This window comes from Culex pipiens, chromosome 3 (assembly GCF_016801865.2).
Source record: "Culex pipiens pallens isolate TS chromosome 3, TS_CPP_V2, whole genome shotgun sequence".
Classification (NCBI taxonomy): domain Eukaryota; kingdom Metazoa; phylum Arthropoda; class Insecta; order Diptera; family Culicidae; genus Culex; species Culex pipiens.
In genome coordinates, this window is record NC_068939.1 from 184,762,024 (window position 1) to 184,786,186 (window position 24,163).

Consider the following 24,163-nt stretch of genomic DNA (forward strand, 5'->3'; position numbering starts at 1 on the left):
TATTTTTATAAAAATTTATTTGTTAAAAGAATAGTCAATTTTTAATAAGTTACAAGCTAATCTTATTACTCATTTTATATTGTTATATTTTACCTTGTTCTATCTCAATGTTTGCTGTGTCGCGTCTTAGCTGATTCGCAAATGGAGAACGAAAATATGCCCTTAAAAAAAATATAAACCGAACGGAAAAAGCTGTCACTTTCCATATTTATACACAAACGCAATCTCTCTCTTTCCCTCGCGCAAACTTTTTTCGACGTTTAAACTTGTAGATCTATCTTCTTTTTCCAACTAGCTTAGTTTAGGGTATAATGTAGATGTCTCAAAATAATAAACCTTTTACCGTACGCGCGCTCGCTAGTTGTAGCTATGACAGTGAGAGAGAAAGATAAGTTTAGACATTTTTAAACTGGTAAAAATGCTTCGTTTTTTCCTTTTGCTTGATTTGTTCGCTAGTTTCAGTGCTCAACTCTCAATCAATCCTCGTTTCGTAGATTTCCTTTAGCCCACACTAAGTAGTATGTTAATTTTCAAGTTTGCCTCTCACCAATATGTGTGTAATACTTGTAGGAGAATTTTTTTCTCCTCGTTACTCGAATGATGCCTGCGTTTAACTAGACTATTCATATTGTAAGCAGTTTTTAAATTAGTTGATTTTTGTAGCCACATTTTATATTTACAATTCTGCGCTTTTTACTTTCGCACTTGGAACAGACTTCTTTCCGGTTTGATCGGTTTATGTGCAAATGTGCTTGTGAATAGTACTTTTTTCACTAGTGTTTTTTGTTATACTTCACAATACGAAAATAATATTTAAGCGATCGCAAAATATGAAAACACTTAGTCTCTCTATCTCATTATCTAGTTCTTAAATCTGCCTTTTTTTGTTGTTGTAGTTTATATACGAAACAGTAACGACGACATTGCTTAGCTTACGTTTAGTTATCTGTTTAATTTCCTTTGAAACAAAAAACAACCAAACTAAACTTCAGTTTGCCACACACACCCCATAAAACGTAGCAGATTCGATGAGATTGTTTTCTTTTACATTTCTACAAAGGGGTTTCTGGTTTATTCTCTCTATACACGACGACGCAGCTAAACTCTATTATTTTTAGCAAGGAATTAAACGCTACTTTCTTATTCTACTCTGTATCTGTACATCAGTTTCTGTCTTCTCAATTTATTCTCGCGAAGTAAAGGGAAAAAAATCTGCCGAAAATTGAAAGTGTGTTCAACAAAACAGAAAGGGAGAACAAAATCAATCCAAAATTCCAGAAAACGGAACCAGGGCTCTCACGACGAAAACGGAAACGCGAAAAAGTGTAAAACGTAAACGGACAGAAGATTCTAACTAGGCACAAAAACGACGGATTGTGTCAACTCTCGCTCTTTCCAAGATTTTTTTTAAACTTTTCGTTTGTACAACACAAATGATTCGGGATGATTTTTTTTACACAAGAGAACTTCAATCCTTACCTGGGTTTCACCCCTTTGCCACCGGTTTGGAGGGAGAAGGACCAACGCTCGGAGGCCTAATCGCTGGCGTGGCCATATCCGTCGTCGTCGCCACCGTCGCCTCAACCACTTTTACACTAGTACTGTTGTTGTTGTTATTGTTGTTGCTACTACTACCACTCTCACCGGAGCCGGCGGTGGCCAAACCTCCCTGTAGCCGCTTCTGGCGGTCCTCCTCTTGCTGCTTTCGTAACCGCACACAAGGCACACACAGTGTAATGGCATGCTCCCGCAACCGGGTCAGTTCGTTGGTGGTGTACTCGTGCGTCCAGTTCGCCATCATGGCCAGATGGTCCCGCTGCTGGGGCGTTAGGTACGGGTTGGGGTGACCCTCGGGGTTGCGGGCGCCGCACCGGTTGCAGATGCAGCACACCGAGCAGTGCCACCGGCCTGGAAAAATTGAAGGAAAAAAACAAACAGTTTTAACTAACTTTTTCTTAGGGCAGTCTAGCGGAGCAAATCAAACTCGATAAAAAAAACTTAAACTCGGACTTTTTTTTATGAATATTACCATTTAATAATCTCGCAGAAAAAAAAAGATTAAAAAATACAAACCCAGAAAAAAAACTTTAAAGCCTCAAATACATAACAAAGTTTAGGAGTTAACAAATGTAATATCCAGTCCAGCCTCGATTATCCGCAGTCCTCGGAAAAAAATCACTTCGGATAATCGGATTAATGCTCAAATGGAGAACGGTCAATGATAGCGAATACCGAGCTCGATACTCACGCAGCTGCGCGACTCGAATTTTTCTCTCTTTCTTTTGTCTCTCTTTCTTGCTTGTGCGGTGCTGCGTGGTGACAGCAATCATTTGAATGCAGTCGTGGGGACGTTCGACGGAATTGCGGTAAAATGTCTAACGAACGTGCTCTGCGCAAATATGAGAGGTGGTAAGAGCACTGGTGGTACCAAGGAGGGGCCTGGAGCGCGGTCTTCCCCCTTCCACAGAAATTTGTTTTGATTTGTCCGGGATCATTTAACAGTATCGTAATAAAAAAAATCCATACGAGTGCCCTTCAGAAGTTAAGAATTAAGCAAAAATGAATTTTAGAGTTTTGGAATACCGGTCGTACACGGTTATTCCTCACCAGCATTTTACTTTGGATAATCGAATCACGAAATTTTAATTTTTTTAAAAATTTCTATAGAAACTTTAGGATTTTTAAATTTTGAAGAATCAAATCTTCGGATAATCGTAGTTTCGGATAATCGAGTACGGACTGCAGAAGATTTTTTTTTATCTTATTTTTTTATTCTGAAATGATAGACGGCCGGGACCGTGGTGTAGGGGTAAGCGTGGTTGCCTCTCACCCAGTCGGCCTGGGTTTGATCCCAGAAGGTCCCGGTGGCAAATTTTGAGACGAGATTTGTCTGATCACGCCTTCCGTCGGACAGGGAAGTAAATGTTGGCCCCGGTCTAACCTAGAGGTTAGGTCGTTAGCTCAGTCCAGGTGTAGGAGTCGTCTCCCTGGGTCCTGCCTCGGTGGAGTCGCTGGTTGGCAGTTGGACTCACAATCCAAAGGTTGTCAGTTCGAATCCCGGGGTGGATGGAAGCTTAGGTGTAAAAAGAGGTTTGCAATTGCCTCAACAATCAAGCCTTCGGACACCTAGTTTCGAGTAGGAATCTCGTAATCGAGAACGCCAAGGCAATGCTGTAGAGCAGCGATTCTCAACGGGGGTACCGGGCCTACTTGATTTACATGGCAGGGGGTACCAGCCTAGAAGAAGGTTGAGAATCGCTGCTGTAGAGCGAATAATTTGATTTTTGATAGATTTTTTTTAATCTGAAAAAATTATAAAAATAAAAAAATATGTATTTTTTTCTAAGGAGAGCTTTGAATACCTTAATGAACTTCGGATAATAAACTGCCGTTCTACGCATAATTGTCCCATGTTCAAAAAAGTGCAACTGAGAAAAACGCGATTGAAATTTTTCGACCGTTTTTTTGTGTTTCCTCGCATAATTGTCCCGTGGGTCTCTATCCACCCCATAAGTCCCTAATCATCCCTGTTAGCAGTTTATCACTCTTATTTGTAATCCTCTTGCTAAACAATAGGTAAACAAGACACAATACTTCGTAAAACTGATAATTTCGTGAAAGAAAATACTTGGTGGGACAATTATGCGTAGAAGTTTAACGATGGGACAAACAGACTTGGTGTTGTTTTCAATGATTTTCTGAACAAAGTACAAAATTTTATGTGTTTTTCAAAAAGTATACGTAAAACTAAACTAAAAAATGATAAAAAGTCAGAATCGTCCAAAAATGACATGGGACAATTATGCGTAGAACGGCAGTAAAGCCTGGGCTGTTTTTTGGAATCCTTTTATTTTTATTTTTGAGCTTTACAATTTTTAACAATGAAAAAAGTTAAATCCTAGTATTTTGACATTTTTGGACTTTTCAACTTTCCATTTAATTTCTTTAAACAGTTTTGTGAATCTAAAACTAATAATCAATTTTTTGGCGAAACTAAAAAAAAATAGAGTTTTGTAAAATCTTTACATTCTAAGATGCTGATTAAAATATTGAATCAATCAATTTTAGAACTCTTTTTTTCTTAAGTCTTTTTTTACTCTTTTTTCAACATTTTTGAGCTTTAGAATTTTTAAATATTAAAAAAATCTTTTATTTTGAGATTTTTAGATTTTTTCAACTTTCTATTGATAATTCTAATATTCTATTAAAGAAAAATATTTTTTTTGATTTTTTTTAACATTTTGAGTTTTTAGAAATCTTTAAGATGCTGATTAAAAAATGGAAAATGGAATCAATCAAAAATAATAATTAATGTTTTTGGCGATTTTTTTTTTTAAATTTTGAGTTTTGATATCTTTACATTTAAAGCTGCTGATTAAAAAATGGAATCAATCAATTTTAGAACTTTTTTTTACACAATAAAAAAAATTAAGGTTAAGAACTCACTATCAAAATTAACAAAATTTTGTGAATGTGAAAATTTAGACTATTATTGGATTTTTTAATCTTATAAATAAACATGAACTTTAAAAAATATTTGCCAAGGCCTAAATTTTGAAAAAGATAACAATTTTATTTTTCAAGGTATGACAATTTTGAGCTCAAAAAAATATGAATTTGAAGATATTCTATTCGCTTATGTACATTTTAGAACTTTTATCACTTTTAAAAATTCAAGAACTTTAAAAAAAATCGCAAAAAAATCAGAAATCCTTTATTTTAATTTTAAGCCAATTTTAAGGGCATTAAGAATTTCTTTTTGATTTTTCATCATTTGCTTCGAATTTTATAATTTTTGAAATTCATGAAGTTGAAAATTGCAGAGCCTCAAATTTTGAAATACAGTCAAGAATCAATTATCCGAAGGCCTTGGCAAAATTTCACTTCGGATAATCGAATCACAATTTTGTTTTCGCTGTCTTATTTTTGGTTGTTGAGCTTAACCCCTTCCCGCTCAGAGCAAGATCGAGATATTTTTCCTTTTTACACCATTACTCCTAACTGGATCGACCAAATTGGATGAAATTTTAATGGTTAATGGTTTAATGGTTTAATTTTGAAGACAAAAGTTAGTGGTGCTCTGGAGTAACCATGGGCGTTAGAGGGTTAAGTATGACCCCTAAACCGCCGTTCTACGCATAATTGTCCCATGTTCAAAAAAGTGCAACTAAGAAAAACGCGATTGCAATTTTTCGACCGTTTTTTTGTGTTTCTACGCATAATTGTCCCGTGGGTTCCTATTCACCCTATAAGTCCCTTATCATCCCAGTTAGCAGTTTATCACTCTTATTAGTCATCCTCTTGCTATACAACAGGTTAACAAGACAAAATAACTCGTAAAACTAATGATTTCGTGAAAGAAAATACTTGGTGGGACAATTATGCGTAGAAGTTCAACGATGGGACAAACAGACTTGGTGTTGTTTTTGATGAGTTTCCTAACAAAGTACTAGATTTTATGGGTTTTTCTTAAAGTATACATCAAATTAAACTTAAAAATGTCAAAAAGTCAGAATCGACCAAAAATGACATGGGACAATTATGCGTAGAACGGCAGTAAACTACTCTAAAGAGATTTGGCGGCCAAAATGGCGGTGATGAAATGTTGAAAAAAATGCATTTTTTTGTTTAATCTGCAATCAATCATTCAAATTTTACTAAAATGGGGTCGCAGCACTCGAATTTGATGTTAAAAATAAGAAAATAAAAAACACGATTTTTTTTTGTTCGTGATGCAATTATCTGAAACCTTTGGATAATCGAGGCTTCGGATAACCGAGTTTGGACTGTACTGAGATTTTTTATATTTTTGCAATTTTTGGATTAGAAAAAAACAATGTGTTGTGAATGCTTTCGCTCTCTTACCATCGGGCACATTCCGCAGTCCAATGCAGGGCAGGTGGTAGCCCCGGTCACACTGATCACAGAATACCATCCGCAATCTGGTTGTGGACGCCGCTACCACCACCGGTTCCGCGGTCGCCCTTCGGTTGCACTTTTCACAGGCCTTGCAGTCGCTGCACTGCCACGCGTACTCCTGGGCCCGCTTAAACATCTTGCCGGACATGTCGATGCAGGAGGGGTGGGCTGAAAGGAGGTGGACGGATTAGTATCGTGTTTTGGTAGGTTGAATAGGGTTGCTTACCTCTCCGCCGGCAGACGTTACACCGAATAAACCGTTCCGGTTTGCTGAATTTGTTCTTGTTTTGGGGTCCACTGCAGACCGCACAGAGATGGGGGTTGGGCGCTTGCGACTTGGTCACGGTTGGTTTCGTGGCCGCCGGTGTCTTTGGCAGGGGGCCTCGTAACCGGGTGTTGTGATTGCTGCTGGCAGCGGGTTTCCTCAGAGGCGTTGCTGACTTTTGCTGCACGTCAGAATCCTAAAAGGGGGGAATTTCTTAGAATACGAACATGGATGATCGTTCGGCTCATCCTACCTCAGAATCTCCCGAGCTGCTGCTATCGTCCGAATCGGAGCTGCTGTCGTCGTCGCTGAGGTCACTGTCACTGCTGGAACCATCGCTACTACTTCCTCCGTCGCTGTCGGACGCCGACGCGACCTCAGCCAGCAGTTTCTGGTATCGATCTGAGCGTAGAATCTCCTTCAGTTGCTGCGGATCCAGCAGGGCGGTGTTGATCGGATAGCATCTGAAAGTCAAGTCAGAGATAAGTTTTGTTTCTTTCCTCTAGAATTCTTCTATACTTACGCCAACTCCTCTGGACTGTAGGTGTGATAGTACTCGGAGAACTGACCCGGAACTAGCGCAACCGGGTAGTGGCCCACTTGGCTTGTCGGTTTGACCTGTGGCACCTGCTGAATCCGGGGAACTTGCACCACATAAGTTTGGAGATCCATACACGATCGACGAGTGTCCCTTCGTCTAAAAAAGAGAACAAGAATCGTTAGTGATCTCAAACCTCCAGTCGTCTAACCCTCTCTAACTTACTCCTTGTTCATCATGGCGTTCCAGCTGGAGGCCGACTCGATTGCCCGGTCCTTCTGCAGCTGGCTCCGGTCAACACCCTCGGCCGCCGCAGCTGCCGCCGCCGTTCGCAGGTACTTTTGTCGATCCATATAGTGCTTCTCGCGCTGGAAACGCTTGTACTCTTCGTACTTGTCCGGGTAATCGTTGCACATAATGTCCAGCACTTCCGAGGCGTACACCGCGGTCAGGCCCAGGTCACACATCTTCTCCGACGCCAGACCCTGCTCCATGATGTAGTTCCGCTCCTCCATGTCCACCGGCCGTCGCATCAAATCCGGATATTTCCGCTTGAAGCTCTTCACATCTAGATATTCAGCGATCTGCTCCTGAATCATGTAAGTATCGCTCGGAGCCCTCGAATTCCCAGCCGTTGGCTGGGGCCACTCGTACTCTGCCAACATCCCCGCCGTGAACTCCACTTGCCTGTAACAACAAAACAAACCCTTCAAAATTCACCCCCAAAACAAACATCCCGCAAACACAAAACTCACCCATTAACGTCCCCGACCTCCATTTTCGCCTTGGGTTTCCGGGCGCTGTGCGTCGTCAAAATGGTCTGCACGGAGCCGTTGTTGTCCTGCGTCACGCTGGCACTGCTCAGGAACGAGCTCTGGGATTCGTCGTTGTAGCAGCCACCGCTCACCATCCGCATCGGCGTGGTAAAGTTAAAGTCGCCGCTCATCCGGGTGTCCTCCTCGAACAGCTGCAGGCTCGAGAGGGGCGTCGCCAGCGGATCCCGCAGGTGCTGTCTCCGCTGGAAGGAGAAAAAATAAACATTTAAAATATGGTTTTTATAAATTTAATTTTCGATTTCCGACAATTTTTTTTAGCAAAAAAGATATTATGTATCAATGTCAATACAAATCTCGCTACATTTTTTTCAGTTCTAAAACTAAACCAATATTACAAACAAATCCCATTCAAAAATGTGTACTGTGGTATCGGATAACGAATTAGATTTTTTTTTCGTTGTCTTCTTTGTAACTATTGGTCAAGATAAGTTACGCATTCTTTTCGTATTCTAAAATTTTTAAATTCCAAAATCAATTAAATTCTAAAATTTTTAAATCCCGAAATTATTAAATTCTCAAATTCTAAAATTCTAAAAAAACTCTAAAATTGTAAAATTGTAAAACTGTAAAATTGTGAAATTGTGAAATTGTAAAATTGTAAAATTGTAAAATTGTAAAATTGTAAAATTGTAAAATTGTAAAATTGTAAAATTGTAAAATTGTAAAATTGTAAAATTGTAAAACTGTAAAATTGTGAAATTGTGAAATTGTAAAATTGTAAAATTGTAAAATTGTAAAATTGTAAAATTGTAAAATTGTAAAATTGTAAAATTGTAAAATTGTAAAATTGTAAAATTGTAAAATTGTAAAATTGTAAAATTGTAAAATTGTAAAATTGTAAAATTGTAAAATTGTAAAATTGTAAAATTGTAAAATTGTAAAATTGTAAAATTGTAAAATTGTAAAATTGTAAAATTGTAAAATTGTAAAATTGTAAAATTGTAAAATTGTAAAATTGTAAAATTGTAAAATTGTAAAATTGTAAAATTGTAAAATTGTAAAATTGTAAAATTGTAAAATTGTAAAATTGTAAAATTGTAAAATTGTAAAATTGTAAAATTGTAAAATTGTAAAATTGTAAAATTGTAAAATTGTAAAATTGTAAAATTGTAAAATTGTAAAATTGTAAAATTGTAAAATTGTAAAATTGTAAAATTGTAAAATTGTAAAATTGTAAAATTGTAAAATTGTAAAATTGTAAAATTGTAAAATTGTAAAATTGTAAAATTGTAAAATTGTAAAATTGTAAAATTGTAAAATTGTAAAATTGTAAAATTGTAAAATTGTAAAATTGTAAAATTGTAAAATTGTAAAATTGTAAAATTGTAAAATTGTAAAATTGTAAAATTGTAAAATTGTAAAATTGTAAAATTGTAAAATTGTAAAATTGTAAAATTGTAAAATTGTAAAATTGTAAAATTGTAAAATTGTAAAATTGTAAAATTGTAAAATTGTAAAATTGTAAAATTGTAAAATTGTAAAATTGTAAAATTGTAAAATTGTAAAATTGTAAAATTGTAAAATTGTAAAATTGTAAAATTGTAAAATTGTAAAATTGTAAAATTGTAAAATTGTAAAATTGTAAAATTGTAAAATTGTAAAATTGTAAAATTGTAAAATTGTAAAATTGTAAAATTGTAAAATTGTAAAATTGTAAAATTGTAAAATTGTAAAATTGTAAAATTGTAAAATTGTAAAATTGTAAAATTGTAAAATTGTAAAATTGTAAAATTGTAAAATTGTAAAATAGTAAAATTGTAAAATTGTAAAATTGTAAAATTGTAAAATTGTAAAATTGTAAAATTGTAAAATTGTAAAATTGTAAAATTGTAAAATTGTAAAATTGTAAAATTGTAAAATTGTAAAATTGTAAAATTGTAAAATTGTAAAATTGTAAAATTTTAAAATTAAAAAAAAATCTAAAATTTTAAAATTTTAAAATTTTAAAATTAAAAAAAAAAATCTAAAATTTTAAAATTTTAAAATTTTAAAATTTTAAAATTGTAAAATGTAAAATTGTAAATTTCTAAAGTTTTTAAATTTTAAAATTCTGAAATTCTTAAATTAAAAATTCTAAAATTCTAGAATTCTAAAATACTAAAATTCTAAAATTCTAAAATTCTGAACTTCTAAAATTTTTAAAATTCTTAATATTCTAAAATTTTTAAAATTCTTAATATTCTAAAATTCTTAAAATTCAAAAAAAGTTCTAAGATTCCAAAATTCTAAATACCAAAATTCCAAAATTCTGTGAATTCTGTAAATTCTGTAAATTCTGTAAATTTTGTAAATTCTGTAAATTCTGTAAATTTTGTAAATTCTGTAAATTCTGTAAATTCTGTAAATTCTGTAAATTTTGTGAATTCTGTAAATTCTGTAAGTTCTGTAAATTCTGTAAATTCTTTAAATTCTGTAAATTCTGTAAATTCTGTAAATTCTGTAAATTTTTAAAATTCTTAAAATTCTTAAATTTTTTAAAATTTGTAAAATTCTTAAAATTCTTATAATTCTTAAAATTCTTAAAATTCTTAAAATTCTTAAAATTCTTAAAATTCTTAAAATTCTTAAAATTCTTAAAATTCTTAAAATTCTTAAAATTCTTAAAATTCTTAAAATTCTTAAAATTCTTAAAATTCTTAAAATTCTTAAAATTCTTAAAATTCTTAAAATTCTTAAAATTCTTAAAATTCTTAAAATTCTTAAAATTCTTAAAATTCTTAAAATTCATAAAATTCTTAAAATTTTTAAAATTCTTAAAATTTTTAAAATTCTTAAAATTCTTAAAATTCTTAAAATTCTTAAAATTCTTAAAATTCTTAAAATTCTTAAAATTCTTAAAATTCTTAAAATTCTTAAAATTCTTAAAATTCTTAACATTCTTAAAATTCTTAAAATTCTTAAAATTCTTAAAATTCTTAAAATTCTTAAAATTCTTAAAATTCTTAAAATTCTTAAAATTCTTAAAATTCTTAAAGTTCTTAAAATTGTTAAAATTCTTAAAATTTCCAAAATTCTTAAAATTCTTAAAATTCTTAAAATTCTTAAAATTCCTAAAATTCCTAAAATTCTTAAAATTACTCAAATTCTTAAAATTATTAAAATTCTTAAAAATCCTAAAATTCTAAAAAAATCTGAGATTCCAAAATTTTAAAATTCCCTAATTTTTTTAATTTCCAAATCCTTAAATGCCGCCATTTTGCGTTATATTAACACCTAAACTGCCAAGCTCGAGAAATGGAAATTCCCCCTTTTTCTCGAGCTTGGGAGTTAGGTGTTAAATTACAAAACAAATTGAGTCGTATTTAGTTAGAAACTCAAATTTAGAGAATTTAGAAATTGAAAATGTTGACGAGAATTTCGGGCAATATAGCACGAAAAATAGAGAAAGAAAGTACTTTGAACTGTTTTTAAATTTTTTCGAATTTCTAGATTTTTGCATTGTCAAATATATGTTTTTTTTAATGTTCTGAACATTTTTTTTTTAATAGAATTTATGAACTTCTTTTTTTTTATTTTATGAATAATTTTTAAAATTCTTGCATACTTTTTCAAAAGGTCCTATGAACATAGGAAACCCATTTTTCATGGCGCATTGATGGGTTTGAAACATTAATCTAGAATAAACATATTTTGAAATTTGTAAATTTTGGATTCTTAAATTTTGAAATTTTTTTTGATAGTATACGCATTTCTAGAGGTATAAACTATAAACTATTGCGTTTCATATGTTTATAGGAGCTAAATAAAAAAAATGTCTAGATTTGTATTAATTAATTTCTAAATCGCTGATTTATTTATTTCCTTATTATTTCAATATTTGTTTTGAATGAATTTTTATATTTCTGAATTTCTACATTTATTTGTTTCCAACTTAAATTTGTGCTTAATTAATTTTTTTTCTGCTAGAAAATTAAATGATAATTGTTTGGATTTTCCCTTCGAATTGCTTGATTTTTGTTGTGTCTAAATTGAAGAGACCGTCGGGAGCGGGAGGTATCAAATTCTAGAACGAAAAAATCAACGCATGCTTTTTTGAAGGGACTGAAAAAAAAATGGCAGATGGAACAATATTAATATCGAGAAGATCGACAGCCAGAGAGTCGACTGTGTACATCAAATACAGTCGATTATACGGAGGCTTTGCAAAATTTCCCTTCGGATAATCGAATCAGCGAATAAGGACCCCTAATCGAATTAAAAAAAAATTGTTTTTTTTCGTTTCCTTAATTTTGATTGTCGAACTTAGTAACCCCTAAATACTCGAAAGCGTTTTATCACTAATGACAAGAAAAGAGGCATAATCTAACGCTAACTCTTTCCAGCATGCTTTCATCAAAAATAACATAATATTGCCGCTTGGACCACTGTGCTTTGCTGACCAAATCTACAATTGTATTGGGGAAACTTTTTTAGTCGTTTGTGTCTGATTAGTTTTGCCCAACTGCAGAGTAGTTCTAAACAAAGTTATATACGCGTTTGTTCCCAACATATTATGAGCCCAAGTTCTGCACAATCCAGCAGATGCAATAGCTTAAGATGCATAACTCAACCAACATAATTAATGTTGAAAATGGCAAGGCAGGTCCAAGCCTTTGTTTGGCATGTTGTGAGACGAATGGCTGTATTAACGTTTGTTTTGCAGTGATTTTTGATTGAGATATTCGCAATTTTGCTGAATGTAGAATAAAATGTGAATATTTGAATGTTAAAAAAAAACATCAAAAATTAACTAGATGAGACGAACAACACCTTGTTGAAGTAATTATCGTTTTACAATTACATGACAATCAAATTACAGCAAATACAGACAACGTTGAAAGCAAGGCATGTCAGATTGTTAGATGAATCATCGGTTCGGTACAACGATGCACGGAAAGTCACGAAACAAGCCATTCATTGGCAGAATCTCTCTTCATATTGCAAATCATCATCGAGCAGCAAATGGGTCGTTCATACACAACTCCCCAACCAACATCGTGCCAAGGCTGTTTCTTTTTTTTTCCGCGGCGGTTCACTTGCTTGCCACAAACTTTTCGTCATTCATTTGTGTGTTCTTGCATTGAAAATACTTGCATTTTGTGAGCTTGTTTGAGTGAGAGCTGCCTGCCAAGTGCAAGCAGGTTCACTCTTGAAGAAATTGAGCGCAGACATCGCCGCCGCGAGAAGCAGCACTTTAGTTTAGTGGTTTCAATGTAGGAATACTCTCTGTATTGCGATGTGTGTATGTGCGGAGGAGCTCACACACCACCATAATATATACGCAAGGGAAAAACGGTGGACAATGCACACACATCAATGCAAGCCAAGGGGAAACCGCAACATATGAACTGCTATAATAGCTCGAGTTAATTGTCATTTTCATATTTTGTCGAAATGATTACGTATGTTTGACCTGCTAGCTAAGCAGTCGATTTTCAGCAGTAGCTAGCGTTTTAAAGATGTCAATATTGTTTTATAGGGGAAATTCACGTATGTTTAGCAGTATACGGTTTTGATCTTATTTCCTTTTTTTATATTTTTTTACCATATACAACTTGATGATCTTAATTTTCGATTATCATAAGTTCGATTAGCCGAAGGTTTGTATACTTCCCATGTTCGCATAAATGTCCCATATGCACTATGGTCAATTTTGAGTTAAACACTGAAATAACTTCATGTATTGATTTGCTTTAAGCTGAGGTAATAATATTAACCACTTAGTTCCATAAAGTTAAAAATTAACGGCAGGTTTGTTGGTCCCATCCGAAAGAAGTTCGAATATGAGTCCTATCCAAGGGAATGATGGAACGAGAGGATTAACAAATCTGCATAAATAATTTCAAGATTATTCAGGTGTAAACCGAAAACACGATCAAAAATTAAAGTGGAAGAATAAGGCTTTTAACTTCTGTTTTAATTGTCAGTGTACAGGACGCCGCACTGTTTAATCATTTTCTGGCATACATTAAATTTTGCAGTCCAAAACCAGTCATTGAATTGGAAAAATAAAATTCTTTTTCAAATTTTCTTTTCTTGATTTGTGTGCACCTACGTCGAAGACCAAGATTGTTTACTTTTTGCTCTTTGGTCTGACAGTCTTGGTCTGACAGATTTGGCCTGACAGCTTTATCATATTTATCAAGCAGAGGCGACGCGTGGCCAAAATGTTTACCTGTTCAAACAATCTTTTCAGTAATTTTCAAGTTTTTTAGCTCAATTATATTTAAAAAATATCTTTTAATCATAATAAAGAGAAATTAGATGATGTTAGCAATATCGTTGTGAGAATTGTTGATCACATGATTTTTATTGAAATAGTAACTTTTTCAAATTACAGCAATGATCATTCTTTAAGAAGTGTAAAATTGAAATGCTTTTTACATTGTAGTTTTCTATAATAAGCTTGTTTTGTAAATAAAAAAAACTAAATCAAAACATGAGGCGTAATCAAAACCACAAGTTTTTCCCTGGAGTTTTCTTTAGAATGACTTCTCTTATGTTCCATTGGATTAGATTAGATCAAAAATATTCATTATTTTCAAATCTCACTAAGCAAACATTCCGGATGTTGACCATTTTAATCCTGAAATCATGTGCTCTAGTTTCCTGATTAAAACAATTAGGCCATAAAAAATTGTATTTAACGTTTCTCTTCAAAATTTCCCTAAAAAACAAGATTTTTCATTTAATAAAAACTCGTGCAATCGATTGGACGTATAACCTTTATTTTTGCATTGATTTCAAAATGGGCTTTTCAAGCATATAACAAATTTTGAATTGATAGCCACAAATAAAAAATGATTGCCATAGTTAAGTATTAAAAAGTCTGAATTTTTTTGTTTTTTTACTGCATCTCATATCTCAATATAAATCCATAAAATAAAATAAAAAACATCACTTTACAAAATTTTCCGAAAAAACAAATTTAAGCGATCAAAACTCAAGAATTCAAACCAAGTAGACATTATTACGACAGCTTATTTAAGCTTTGTTTTGATTTTTGTTTTTGTACAAATAACATGTAAAGTAAATTATTGTATGCTTGGTAGGTTAAAGATTGCGTTCTATTTTCTTCCAAATTATTTTGCAAATCTGTCGATGAACTTGCTTGCTCACTTTTAACAGAGCTATTTATTACTTTATTTCAGTTATAAACGCTTTTTGGAAGCAACATGCCGTTTACTATTTATAACAATTAAAAAAGTTTTACTAAAATATTTGAGCGAACACGCCAAATCGTCTTGGAATCATGGAACAGCCAAGCGCATTCGTATCCATAGAGCTCTCAATGAAAATCTAACGCGCACTGAAAATCCTCCCAAGCAGCCGCCAACCTGTTCGGATTTCTCCATGCACGAGTTCCCATACAACGCATCCAAAAATACACAGAAAGCCCCCCCTATTTGTACACGCTGGACGGTATGAATGTGGTAGTTCAGGGTGTGCATGAAAGCTTTTGGACAGTCGACATAAAAGCGCGCGAGCCGAGACACGAGCAGGGAGAGAGCAAAATATGGAGCTTTCTCTCTCTCTTTGAACTTTGCTCTCTCCCTGCTCGTGTCTCGGCTCGCGCGCTTTTATGTCGACTGTGCAAAAGCTTTCATGCACACCCTGAACTACCACATTCATACCGTCCAGCATATACAAATAGGGGCGGCTTTCTGTGTATTTTTGGATGCGTTGTATGGGAACTCGTACATGAAGAAATCCGAACAGGTTGGCGGCTGCTTGGGAGGATTTTCGATGCGCGTTAGATTTTCATTGAGAGGATATGGATGCGAATGCGCTTGGCTGTTTCATGATTCCAAGAAGAGTTGGCATGTTCGTTCAATTATTTTGATGAACATATTTTAATTCTTTCTTCATAAAGAAATCAAAATGATCACCTGTCCTATGAACAGGTTGAACAGGTGGACGCGACGCCTCTGTTATCAAGGATTTTGGTCTGGTCTAGGCGAGGGATAGGACACAGCACCTGGTCCTATCCCATTTCGGTCATTTTGGCCATTTTGGTCATTTCGGTCATTTCGATCATTTAGGTCATTTTGGTCATATTGGTAATTTTGGCCATTTTGATCATTTCGGTAATTTTGGACTTTGGCCATTTTGGTAATTTTGTTCATTTCGGTAATTTTGGCCATTTCGATCATTTTGGTAATTTTAGTAATTTTGGCTATTTTGACCATTTTGTTCTTTTTGGTCATTTCGGACATTTTGGTAACTTTGGCCATTTTGGTAATTTGGGATTGCCTCAAAAGGCCGAAACTCAAAAGTCAGAATCTCGGAAGGCCGAAATTCAAAAAGCCGAATTTTGTCGTCTCAAAAGGCCGAATGTCTCGAAAGAATGAATGATTATGGAATTCAGAATTTTGTTCATATTTTCACGATTTTCATTGATTATTGTGTTCAAAGATACAGTAAACTAACAAACTGTGTTTTTTTGTAATTTTAAGCGAAATAAGTACATATTAAGTACATTCTGTTTATCTTTACCGATCATATTGTTACCATGCATACAAATGAGTAGAGTAGAATGAATTAAAGCATTTTATAATTGTTTCAATCTGGTTGTTTATTGAATTATAGTGACGATAACCGCAATTTGATCATTTGTCACCTAGTACTTAAATGAATTCAAATTATAACAATTAATTGTATGTCCAAATAAATAGAAACATTAAAAAATTAGTTAGTAGCAATGCTAGAAAGTTATGCCTTCTTTATTTATAAACCAATTTTTGTTACATAACTATGGTTTATAAAAATAATAATAGCAAACCGCGCCCGAAAAGGCGGAAACTTCGTTTGGAATGCGTTTCCGCCTTTTCGGGCGCGGTTTGCCTTCTGAGATTCGGCCTTATGAGAATTCTGCCTTTCAAGTAATTCGGCCTTTTGAATTTCTGCCTTTCGGGATTAAGCCTTTTGAGAATTGGCCTTTCGTAGCAGAACCGGTAATATTGTTCATTTCAGTCATTTTGGCCATTTCGGTCATTTTGGTCACTTCGGTAATTTTGGTCATTTTGGTCATTTCGGTTATTTCGGTCATTTTGACCATTTCGGTAATTTTTGGTCATTTCGATAATTTCATAGTCATTTTGGTCATTTCGATAATTTTGGTCATTTGGCCAACTTTTGCCATTTTTGGATGAAACAGTGATTTACGTTTGCGGGTTGCCTTGATAGCATACTTCGATATGCGTATGCAAACATTTTGATGGACTATGAAGAAATTGTTCACATACCAAGTTCCATCCTGCACAATTTTGCAAAAAGAAGGCAATAAATCAATACAATAATCGAAACTCACTCAACAAAACTATAAATAGAAGCATCTGTGAGATCAAGCCGCGACAACAGTATACAGGAGTTTAGTATGAAGAATTCAGATTCAACAATGCAAGTTGAGCAATTCACCCCGAATTTCGGAAATGGATGTAATTTATTGTTATTTTATTTGGGTCAAAACTTTATGCCATTTTGTGTCATTGGTTCACCCATACAAGTCTCCATAACATTTTGGCAGCTGTCCATACAAAAATGGTACGAGAATATTCGAAAATCGGCATCTTTTGAAGGAATGTTCTGATTGAGTTGGGGTCTTCGGCAAAGTATTTTGTATTGATGATGACTTAAAAAAAATGTTGTTGGTTGGTGTTGGTTTCAATTTTCCTGTTAGTTTTTCTTTTATCCGCTGTGCAATCAGAGGTCCAAACTTCAATGTTTATTTTGCCGTATTTTTAGGACTTTTCTGTAATATTCGAAACAAAAAAGTCAAACCTTTAGTGGCTCGAAAACATTACCTACACTTTATCAAAATTTCTGTGAGGCTGATGTAAATATTTTTCAAAAATTTTGGCTTGAAATTTGTAATTAAAGGGTCAAAATTTTATTTTAGGAAATGAGTTCAAACAGACAGCAAGTTTAAGAGTTTTAAAAATTATAGGAAATTCAAGAATAATATGTTTTATGGTAAGGTAAAGAGACTAATACATTAAAATCTGTTTCAGCATGTCATATCGATATTTTCCAGCAACCTTTCTAGAGTACTTTCTGTACCACCACCAATGCGCCATGGGCTTCCTATGTACATAGGTGCATTTTTAAAAAAAATAGCTAGATTTGAGCTTAAAGTCAATGTCATAGTTTTAAAGAATTTCATACAATAGAAAATTTAAATAAATTAATTTTTTTTATTGTGATTCTTTTAAAATTTAATCGTTCAACAAAACAACATGTTAATTATCATGATATTACTGGCTGTTTTTTCAACGGACAAGGATATCCAAAGAGCCCCACGCAATCCAGAACCTATAACAAAAGCGCCCGCCCACCCCCTAACGTCGCCGGCGCCAGCAACGAGAGCAACTCTTTCTAGCGCTAGGACAAGGGAAGAGAGAGAGAGAGCGAAATATCCGGAGCAAAACAAAACGCGCAATGACGGACGAAATCCTCCTCCGTAACAAAAACAACAACAACAGAAAAAAAGTAAAACTAGCAGCAGCCAGTGCGTCTCACACGGCCAAGACGCCGACGCTGCTGCGACGATGACGACGACGCCGGGAATCGAGCAGTTTCGTTTCGTTCGAGGACTCGACCAAATAACGAACGCGGCCTACTAAGCATCATCATCCATCCGGCCGACACAGAAGGAGCATAACACAGAGAGGGAGAGAGGGAGAGAGTGCGAGTGTGTTTTGGGGGGACCAATAACCGCAAGCAATCAAAGCAAGCCAGCAGGGAGGTGAACAAAAAAGAGTGTGAATCATTTGCATTTTGCACTGCATGCTCTGGAGAGAGAGGAGGGTGGCCGAGCGTACTTGGGTTGGCTCTCTGTTTACTAGCAATAGACCAAAACGCGTTACAATCTGTCCCGGGAGTACTACACAAGTAGATAGTAAGCCGTAGTGGGTAGTGGATGCGCGCGAATCATTGCTCGATTATCATCTGGGTCAGTGAACACTATACGCATTCTGGGATCTTGGAGCAAGAGTTCACTGAACCCGGTGTTGTTAGTTCTTCATATTTGAAACAAAACAATGTAAATGGGCCAAAGACAAAGTTTACACAAACAGTTCATTATGCTCACGTTAGTTGATTGTTACATTAGTAACAAGCATGGCTCATGTGGATAGGATTCTTTGTTAGAATTCTCTAAATCAAATTGTTTTGGAACCAGCAGTGGAACAAACTTTACATTCCCTATCTTATGCACTAGGTTCTCGACGAACACGCACTGCACTTACACCTACATCTCACCTTTGCTCTGAGTCAGCACGAGCAACACGCTAGAACACGTGAATGACGAAAATTTAAACAATAAAGAAGGTATTAGACTATGGCAAACTAACAAACAAACTCGCACTTTTTCGCGTTTGGCAACAAACAAGTCAAACAAACTGGCAAAAATTGCGAGTTCGTCGTAGTCTAATACCTCCTTAAATATTCATCGTTTGCTTTTTCATTGAAACATCAAATTCAGTGATTTTGGCAAAAAACAAAATGTCTTCGTTAAACTTTACGGAGTATGCATTTTGTAATATAAATGTGAAGCTAAGATTAGACTAATGAAAACTACTTTGTTGGAGATTTTAGAAAGTATGAAAAACTCACAAATTTATTACACAACTAAAAATAAATTATTTTGTCAGATTATAAAATTATTTTTAAAAGTTTCATTTCTCTTTTATTTTAGCAGCAAGTATTTGACAAAAAAAAAACAATATTAAACTCACAAAAAGATTCAAAATGTTTTAAAAAGTTGCTTATGTTCGAATAAATGGAAAAAACTTACAAAAATACAGAAACAAGAGTGATATATCTTGAAAAAAAAAAATTTAACTTAATTTTAATTCAGTTGTTCAGTATCTTTTTTAATGATTTTTTTTCAAGGAACAGCTGATTTTTGAAAGAAAGGAAAATTGTCAAAAATATTACTGAAAAAAGAATTAATTAGTTTGACAGAACTGAAGAACTCAAGAAGTTATTAAACTACGACAAACAAACCAACTTTTTAACAGTATGTTTGTTTGCCTGCATTTGTTTGCAGAAATGTCACCAAAAATGTATCACAAATTTAAAGCGGCCAGCCCTACTGCGTTGTGTTTACCGCAGAGAGGATTCTGAGAACGGATCACATTTCACAGAATCTACAGGGGAGGAAGGATGCGTGGACATACCGTACCAAACACTCTGACTTTTGATTGCATTTTTATTGTGTAGGGTATATATCAAACAAAATAGTTTATATTATGATCAAAAACTGCGTAAATTTATAAAAAAATACTTAATTTTTTTTAGGTTTTAGAAGACTTGGTTAAATAAAATTGATAATTTGTGATTCGTTTTAATAGGGTCCTGAAGCCTTATGTAATTTATAAAATTCAACGTTAAAATGCATGTCAGAAAATCATTTCTGGTAGCATTTTTTTCATTTTCAAGAAAAAAATTTAAATCTTTAAACGAGCTGTTAAAAAAAAGCTGGGATTTTTTTTTCAAAACAAATCTCCACACTTACCTTCCCATCGGGCGACAGGAACGCGTTGAACTCCTTCCCGGGACTGCCCCGCTTCGTCGGGCTAACCGAGTTGGACCGACCACGTCCCCGTCCACCTCGGCCACGACCTCCACGACCGCCGCGCGAACCCCGACCCCGTCCCCTCCGGACGGGTGGTGCCGAAAAGGTCAAATCCCGCATCGGTTCGTCTGAAGAAGAGGAAACAAGAACAGATCATGTCGATGTTAGTTGTCGTTTAGGTATTAAGTTTGTTAGATTTGTACGAACCCGAGTTGGACGGCAGAACGCTGGCGCTTTTGATCGCATCCGTGAACCGTCCCCGGCCCCGGCCACGACCTCGACCGCGACCTCTTCCGCGGGGTCTGTTCAGAAATAAAGAGAAAACGAAACCAATTGTTAAGAATTTCATTTAGGATAACTAAAGACTAGTTCTGAAACCCACCTAGGCGTCACGACCTCCACGATGCTATCCCTCGACTTGGCTTCGGCACCGCTCAACGGGTCTTTGGCCGAGGAGACGGACGAATCGTCGTCGTCGTCATCATCATCGTCATCCTCGTCCTCGTCGGCAGATTCGACCGGAGTCGGCTTTGCTCGCGAAGAGTTGAGCTTATCGTCCAACCGGGACGGCGTTAGTGCCTTAAGGAGTACCCGCGGGGACACCCGAACCTCTTTGGCACCTCCATCCGAACTGACACTGCCATTTGCTTCGACGACACCGTCTTCGGGCGATCCGTCCTCCGAGTTCTTCCGCAGAGGAACGATCTTCTTTGGTCGGCCTCGGGCACGCTTGGCCGGTGTCGGTGCGTCCTCCAGATCGGGTTTGCCCTCGTCCAAACCGGAGTCCTTGTCGGCGGCTTTCTGCGTGACCGCGTCCTTACCACCGCTGCTGCGTGTGCTCATGCGAACCTTGGGCGGCAGGACGATCTGCGACACGGAACTGACCGTAGCTGGCGTTGCCGGTGTGACCAGGGTTGTGGCGCTCGACGGAGCGCTGAAGCTGCTGCTGTTGCTATTGCTTGAGGTGCCGTTCTTTTCCGCTAGCGTGAGCGGATCGTCGATGATCATGCAGTCAGAGCTGGACCCTTCGTCGTTTTCGATCAGGAGGACGCTGGTGATGCTTGTGGCAGCTGGGGGTGCCGCTGCCGGCACCGACACCGGTTCCGGAACGGGTGGGGAAGGAGTTGGGGCGGCGGGTGTTGGTGTTGGAGTCGAGGTATGCGTCGTCGACGACGACGACGAATGATTCCTCCGAAGTAGGATGGAGGCGGGAATTGCTTGAAGTGCGGCCGCCCGGCGTGGCCTGTCCGGGTCCAATCCGGGCGTTGGTGGTCGTGGCCACCTCGGCCGTTTCTCTTTCTGTTTATTCTCGACGACCTCGGGCGTCTCTTCCGGTTCCGGTTGCTTTGGAACTTCGACGGCCGGTTTGGGCTCCGGCTGTGCCGGCACGTTATCGTTGGTGCCCTCCAGCGGATCTTCCGCCGTTTCCGACTTGGAATCGTCATCTATCACAATTACATCGCTCTCGACGGAGGGGGCCGCCGCAACCGCCTTCGGCGGCACATGATTCAGCGCCAGCTTGATCTTCTTCAGCTCCGGAACATCACCAACCTTGTCGATTTTGTGTTCCACCGAGTTCTCCGCAGGCTTTGTCCGCTTCAACTCGTTGACCTTGACGATCTCGTTCTTTTCGGGAGTGACCGCCGGTATCGTCGAAGTGCACGAACTTCCCTTGTTGATCTTCAGTATTATTCGCGGCGAATCGCAGCCCGAGTCCAGCGTCTTTGAGTTTGTCGTGGTCGCGACTTCCAGCGGTTGATGAACACTGCTGTTGCTGGACGGTGACGGTTCCGTCGGCTGGGTCGGCGGTAAATCTGGCTTCGGGATGGGCTTGACCGTGATTTTTGGCAGTTGTTGTTGTTGCTCTGCGGCGTTCGGTAGACTCTTTGGAGGGAGCGTTTTGATGATCATCTTGGGAACGGTTTCGGGCTGCGCCTCGGCGACCGGTTCCTTGGGTGCGGAGTTTTGTTCCTGAGGAGGAATCGGTTTAATGTTGATCTTGGTCACTACGGGGATCGCCACCGTTGGGGTCGTTGTGCAGGCCGTCAGCTGGGGCAGCGAAGTTACAACCGAGTCCGAGCCTTCCTTGGGCACTTTGATCGTCAGCTTGGGGATCGCGGAGGGTGAGTTGATGACCGATGACGACGAGGACGAAATGGGGGACGATTCGAGCGAGTTAATACTGGTTTCACTTGAGCAACTGTCCTCCGAGGTGGCGGTCGTCGGCTTCGGAGGCATCGGTTTGATGGTCAGCTTCGGGATGGGAACCTCCGAGGGGTTGCGTGGAATGGCCGGCGGTGGTTTTGGGATCGGTTTGATCGTCAGCTTCGGAATTGTCGAGCTTATGCTGGAGTGTTGATCGTTCGGGGACGAAACCAGCGGAGGAGTGATTAATTTGGGCGAGAAGCTGCTGCTGGTGGAGGACACCAACGAGGCATCGTTCGAGTCTAGCGAGCTCGTCTTGATGGTGAGTTTTGGAAGGGGAGGTTCGGGGATAGGCTTGATGGTCAGCTTGACCCCCTCCGAACTTGTCAGTACGGGACAGCTCGGGACGCTAGCACTGCTGTTTGGCACCACGGTCGGTTCGGGTTTTGCTTTGATGTGCAGTTTCGGAATCGCCGGAGGATTCGACGACGACGACGATGAAGAGTCGTCTTCCTTGGCCACCACTAATCGGTTATTGAGGTGCGCATGATAATGCGGATGGTGCTGGTGACTGCTGTGATGATTGTGGTTATCCTTCTTAATCGTCAGCTTGGGGATCAACGGCGGGGACCCTGAATTGGCCAAGTTGGTGGAATTTGAAGAGTCGTTCAGCGACGCAGAGCTACCGGCATTATTTACGCCACGAATCGTAATCTTGTGCACAATGTGGGGCTCGTCCGTGCCGCCAGAACTGTCCCCGGAAGGGTTCTTGATATGCACCTTTGGAATGATGTGCATTTGCTCGACCAAGTTTGTTGGAGCGGCGGTAGGGTCGTCCGGATTCACGATAGGTTTAATCGTAAGCTTGGGAATGCTGTTCGTGGGAGGAGGCGCAGGGACGACCTCCGCGGGCGGTGGCTTCAGAGGCTTGATCGTGATCTTCGGCGAGCTCGGCGGATCAGCGGCCGAACTCGGTGGCAGTTTTATTATCGTCCTGATTGGCTCTCGGTTCAGGTTGATCTTCAGCGGCTCAACCTTCCGGTTTTCTTCGGAAAGACCCATAACTCCCGGCTTGGAAGGGACGTGATTGTCCTCCTTTGGAGATTCCTGTTGCTTTTGCCGACCTACACAATTCTGCTGAACGACGGCGACAACGTTGTTATTGGCAGTTTTCCCGTCCACAAATTTGTGCTTCACTATCGTAGTACTATCGTTATTATTTACAATTTTATTACTAGCCTCGTTCTTCCCGGCCGTCGCTTCCGGCTCAACCTGCTTAGATTCTACCTCCGCTGGTGGCGGTGTCGACGAGATCTCGATTATCTCCAGATCATCATCCCGCTCAACTTGCTGCGGCACCTTGGCCTGGCAATTGGCCACAATCACACTGGTTCCGTTCTCCCCCTCATGACCTCCATTCCCCTGCACTTCCCCATCATCCTCGTCCTCCTCCTCCTCCTCAGACAACAGAATCACCTCCTCGTCCTGGTCGTCGTTGTCCGGCTGCTGTTGATGATCCGTAACTTCCTCAAAGATCACCGGCGATGACTTTTCCTCCACATCCAGCGTGCCTGCACTGTTCATCTTTAACACTTCCAGCTGGTGGTCGGTGCTACTTCTGTAGTTGACGCCGCCGTTGGTTGATCCGTGAACATTCTCAGCACCAACCAGCGGACAAGAATCGACCATTCTCGTTCACCTGTTGTAGTCGCATCTCTACGCAGATTTGTTTTCCCCTTTTCCTTGTTTACACAAATGTTTCACTGTTGTTCTTTTGCTTCTGTTTGGTCTATTTGGTCACTGTTTCAAATCACTTTGTCTCGCGATGTTTGCTTCTACACTATTGCTTTTTATTCGATTTTATTACAAACTTCACTTAAACTCTCAGCCTGAAAAAAAGGTTG

General features: G+C 37.6%; 1 protein-coding gene across 3 annotated transcripts in view; it reads right to left on the bottom strand.

Annotated features, from left to right (window-relative positions):
• The window catches only part of LOC120414348 (supporter of activation of yellow protein), a 31,913-nt gene continuing 7,750 nt past the window's right edge, over positions 1-24,163 (bottom strand). For all 3 annotated transcript variants that reach the window (XM_039575504.2, XM_039575503.2, XM_039575505.2), the window contains exons 2-11: positions 20,497-24,148; positions 20,322-20,416; positions 20,055-20,242; positions 7,478-7,740; positions 6,948-7,409; positions 6,708-6,881; positions 6,438-6,648; positions 6,146-6,380; positions 5,866-6,087; positions 1-1,908 (exon numbers count right to left, since the gene is read on the bottom strand). In XM_039575504.2, the coding sequence (XP_039431438.1) occupies positions 1,487-1,908; positions 5,866-6,087; positions 6,146-6,380; positions 6,438-6,648; positions 6,708-6,881; positions 6,948-7,409; positions 7,478-7,740; positions 20,055-20,242; positions 20,322-20,416; positions 20,497-23,948 (5,724 nt within the window). In that variant the 5' untranslated portion in view covers positions 23,949-24,148 and the 3' untranslated portion in view covers positions 1-1,486. The remainder of the gene's footprint in view (positions 1,909-5,865; positions 6,088-6,145; positions 6,381-6,437; positions 6,649-6,707; positions 6,882-6,947; positions 7,410-7,477; positions 7,741-20,054; positions 20,243-20,321; positions 20,417-20,496; positions 24,149-24,163) is intronic.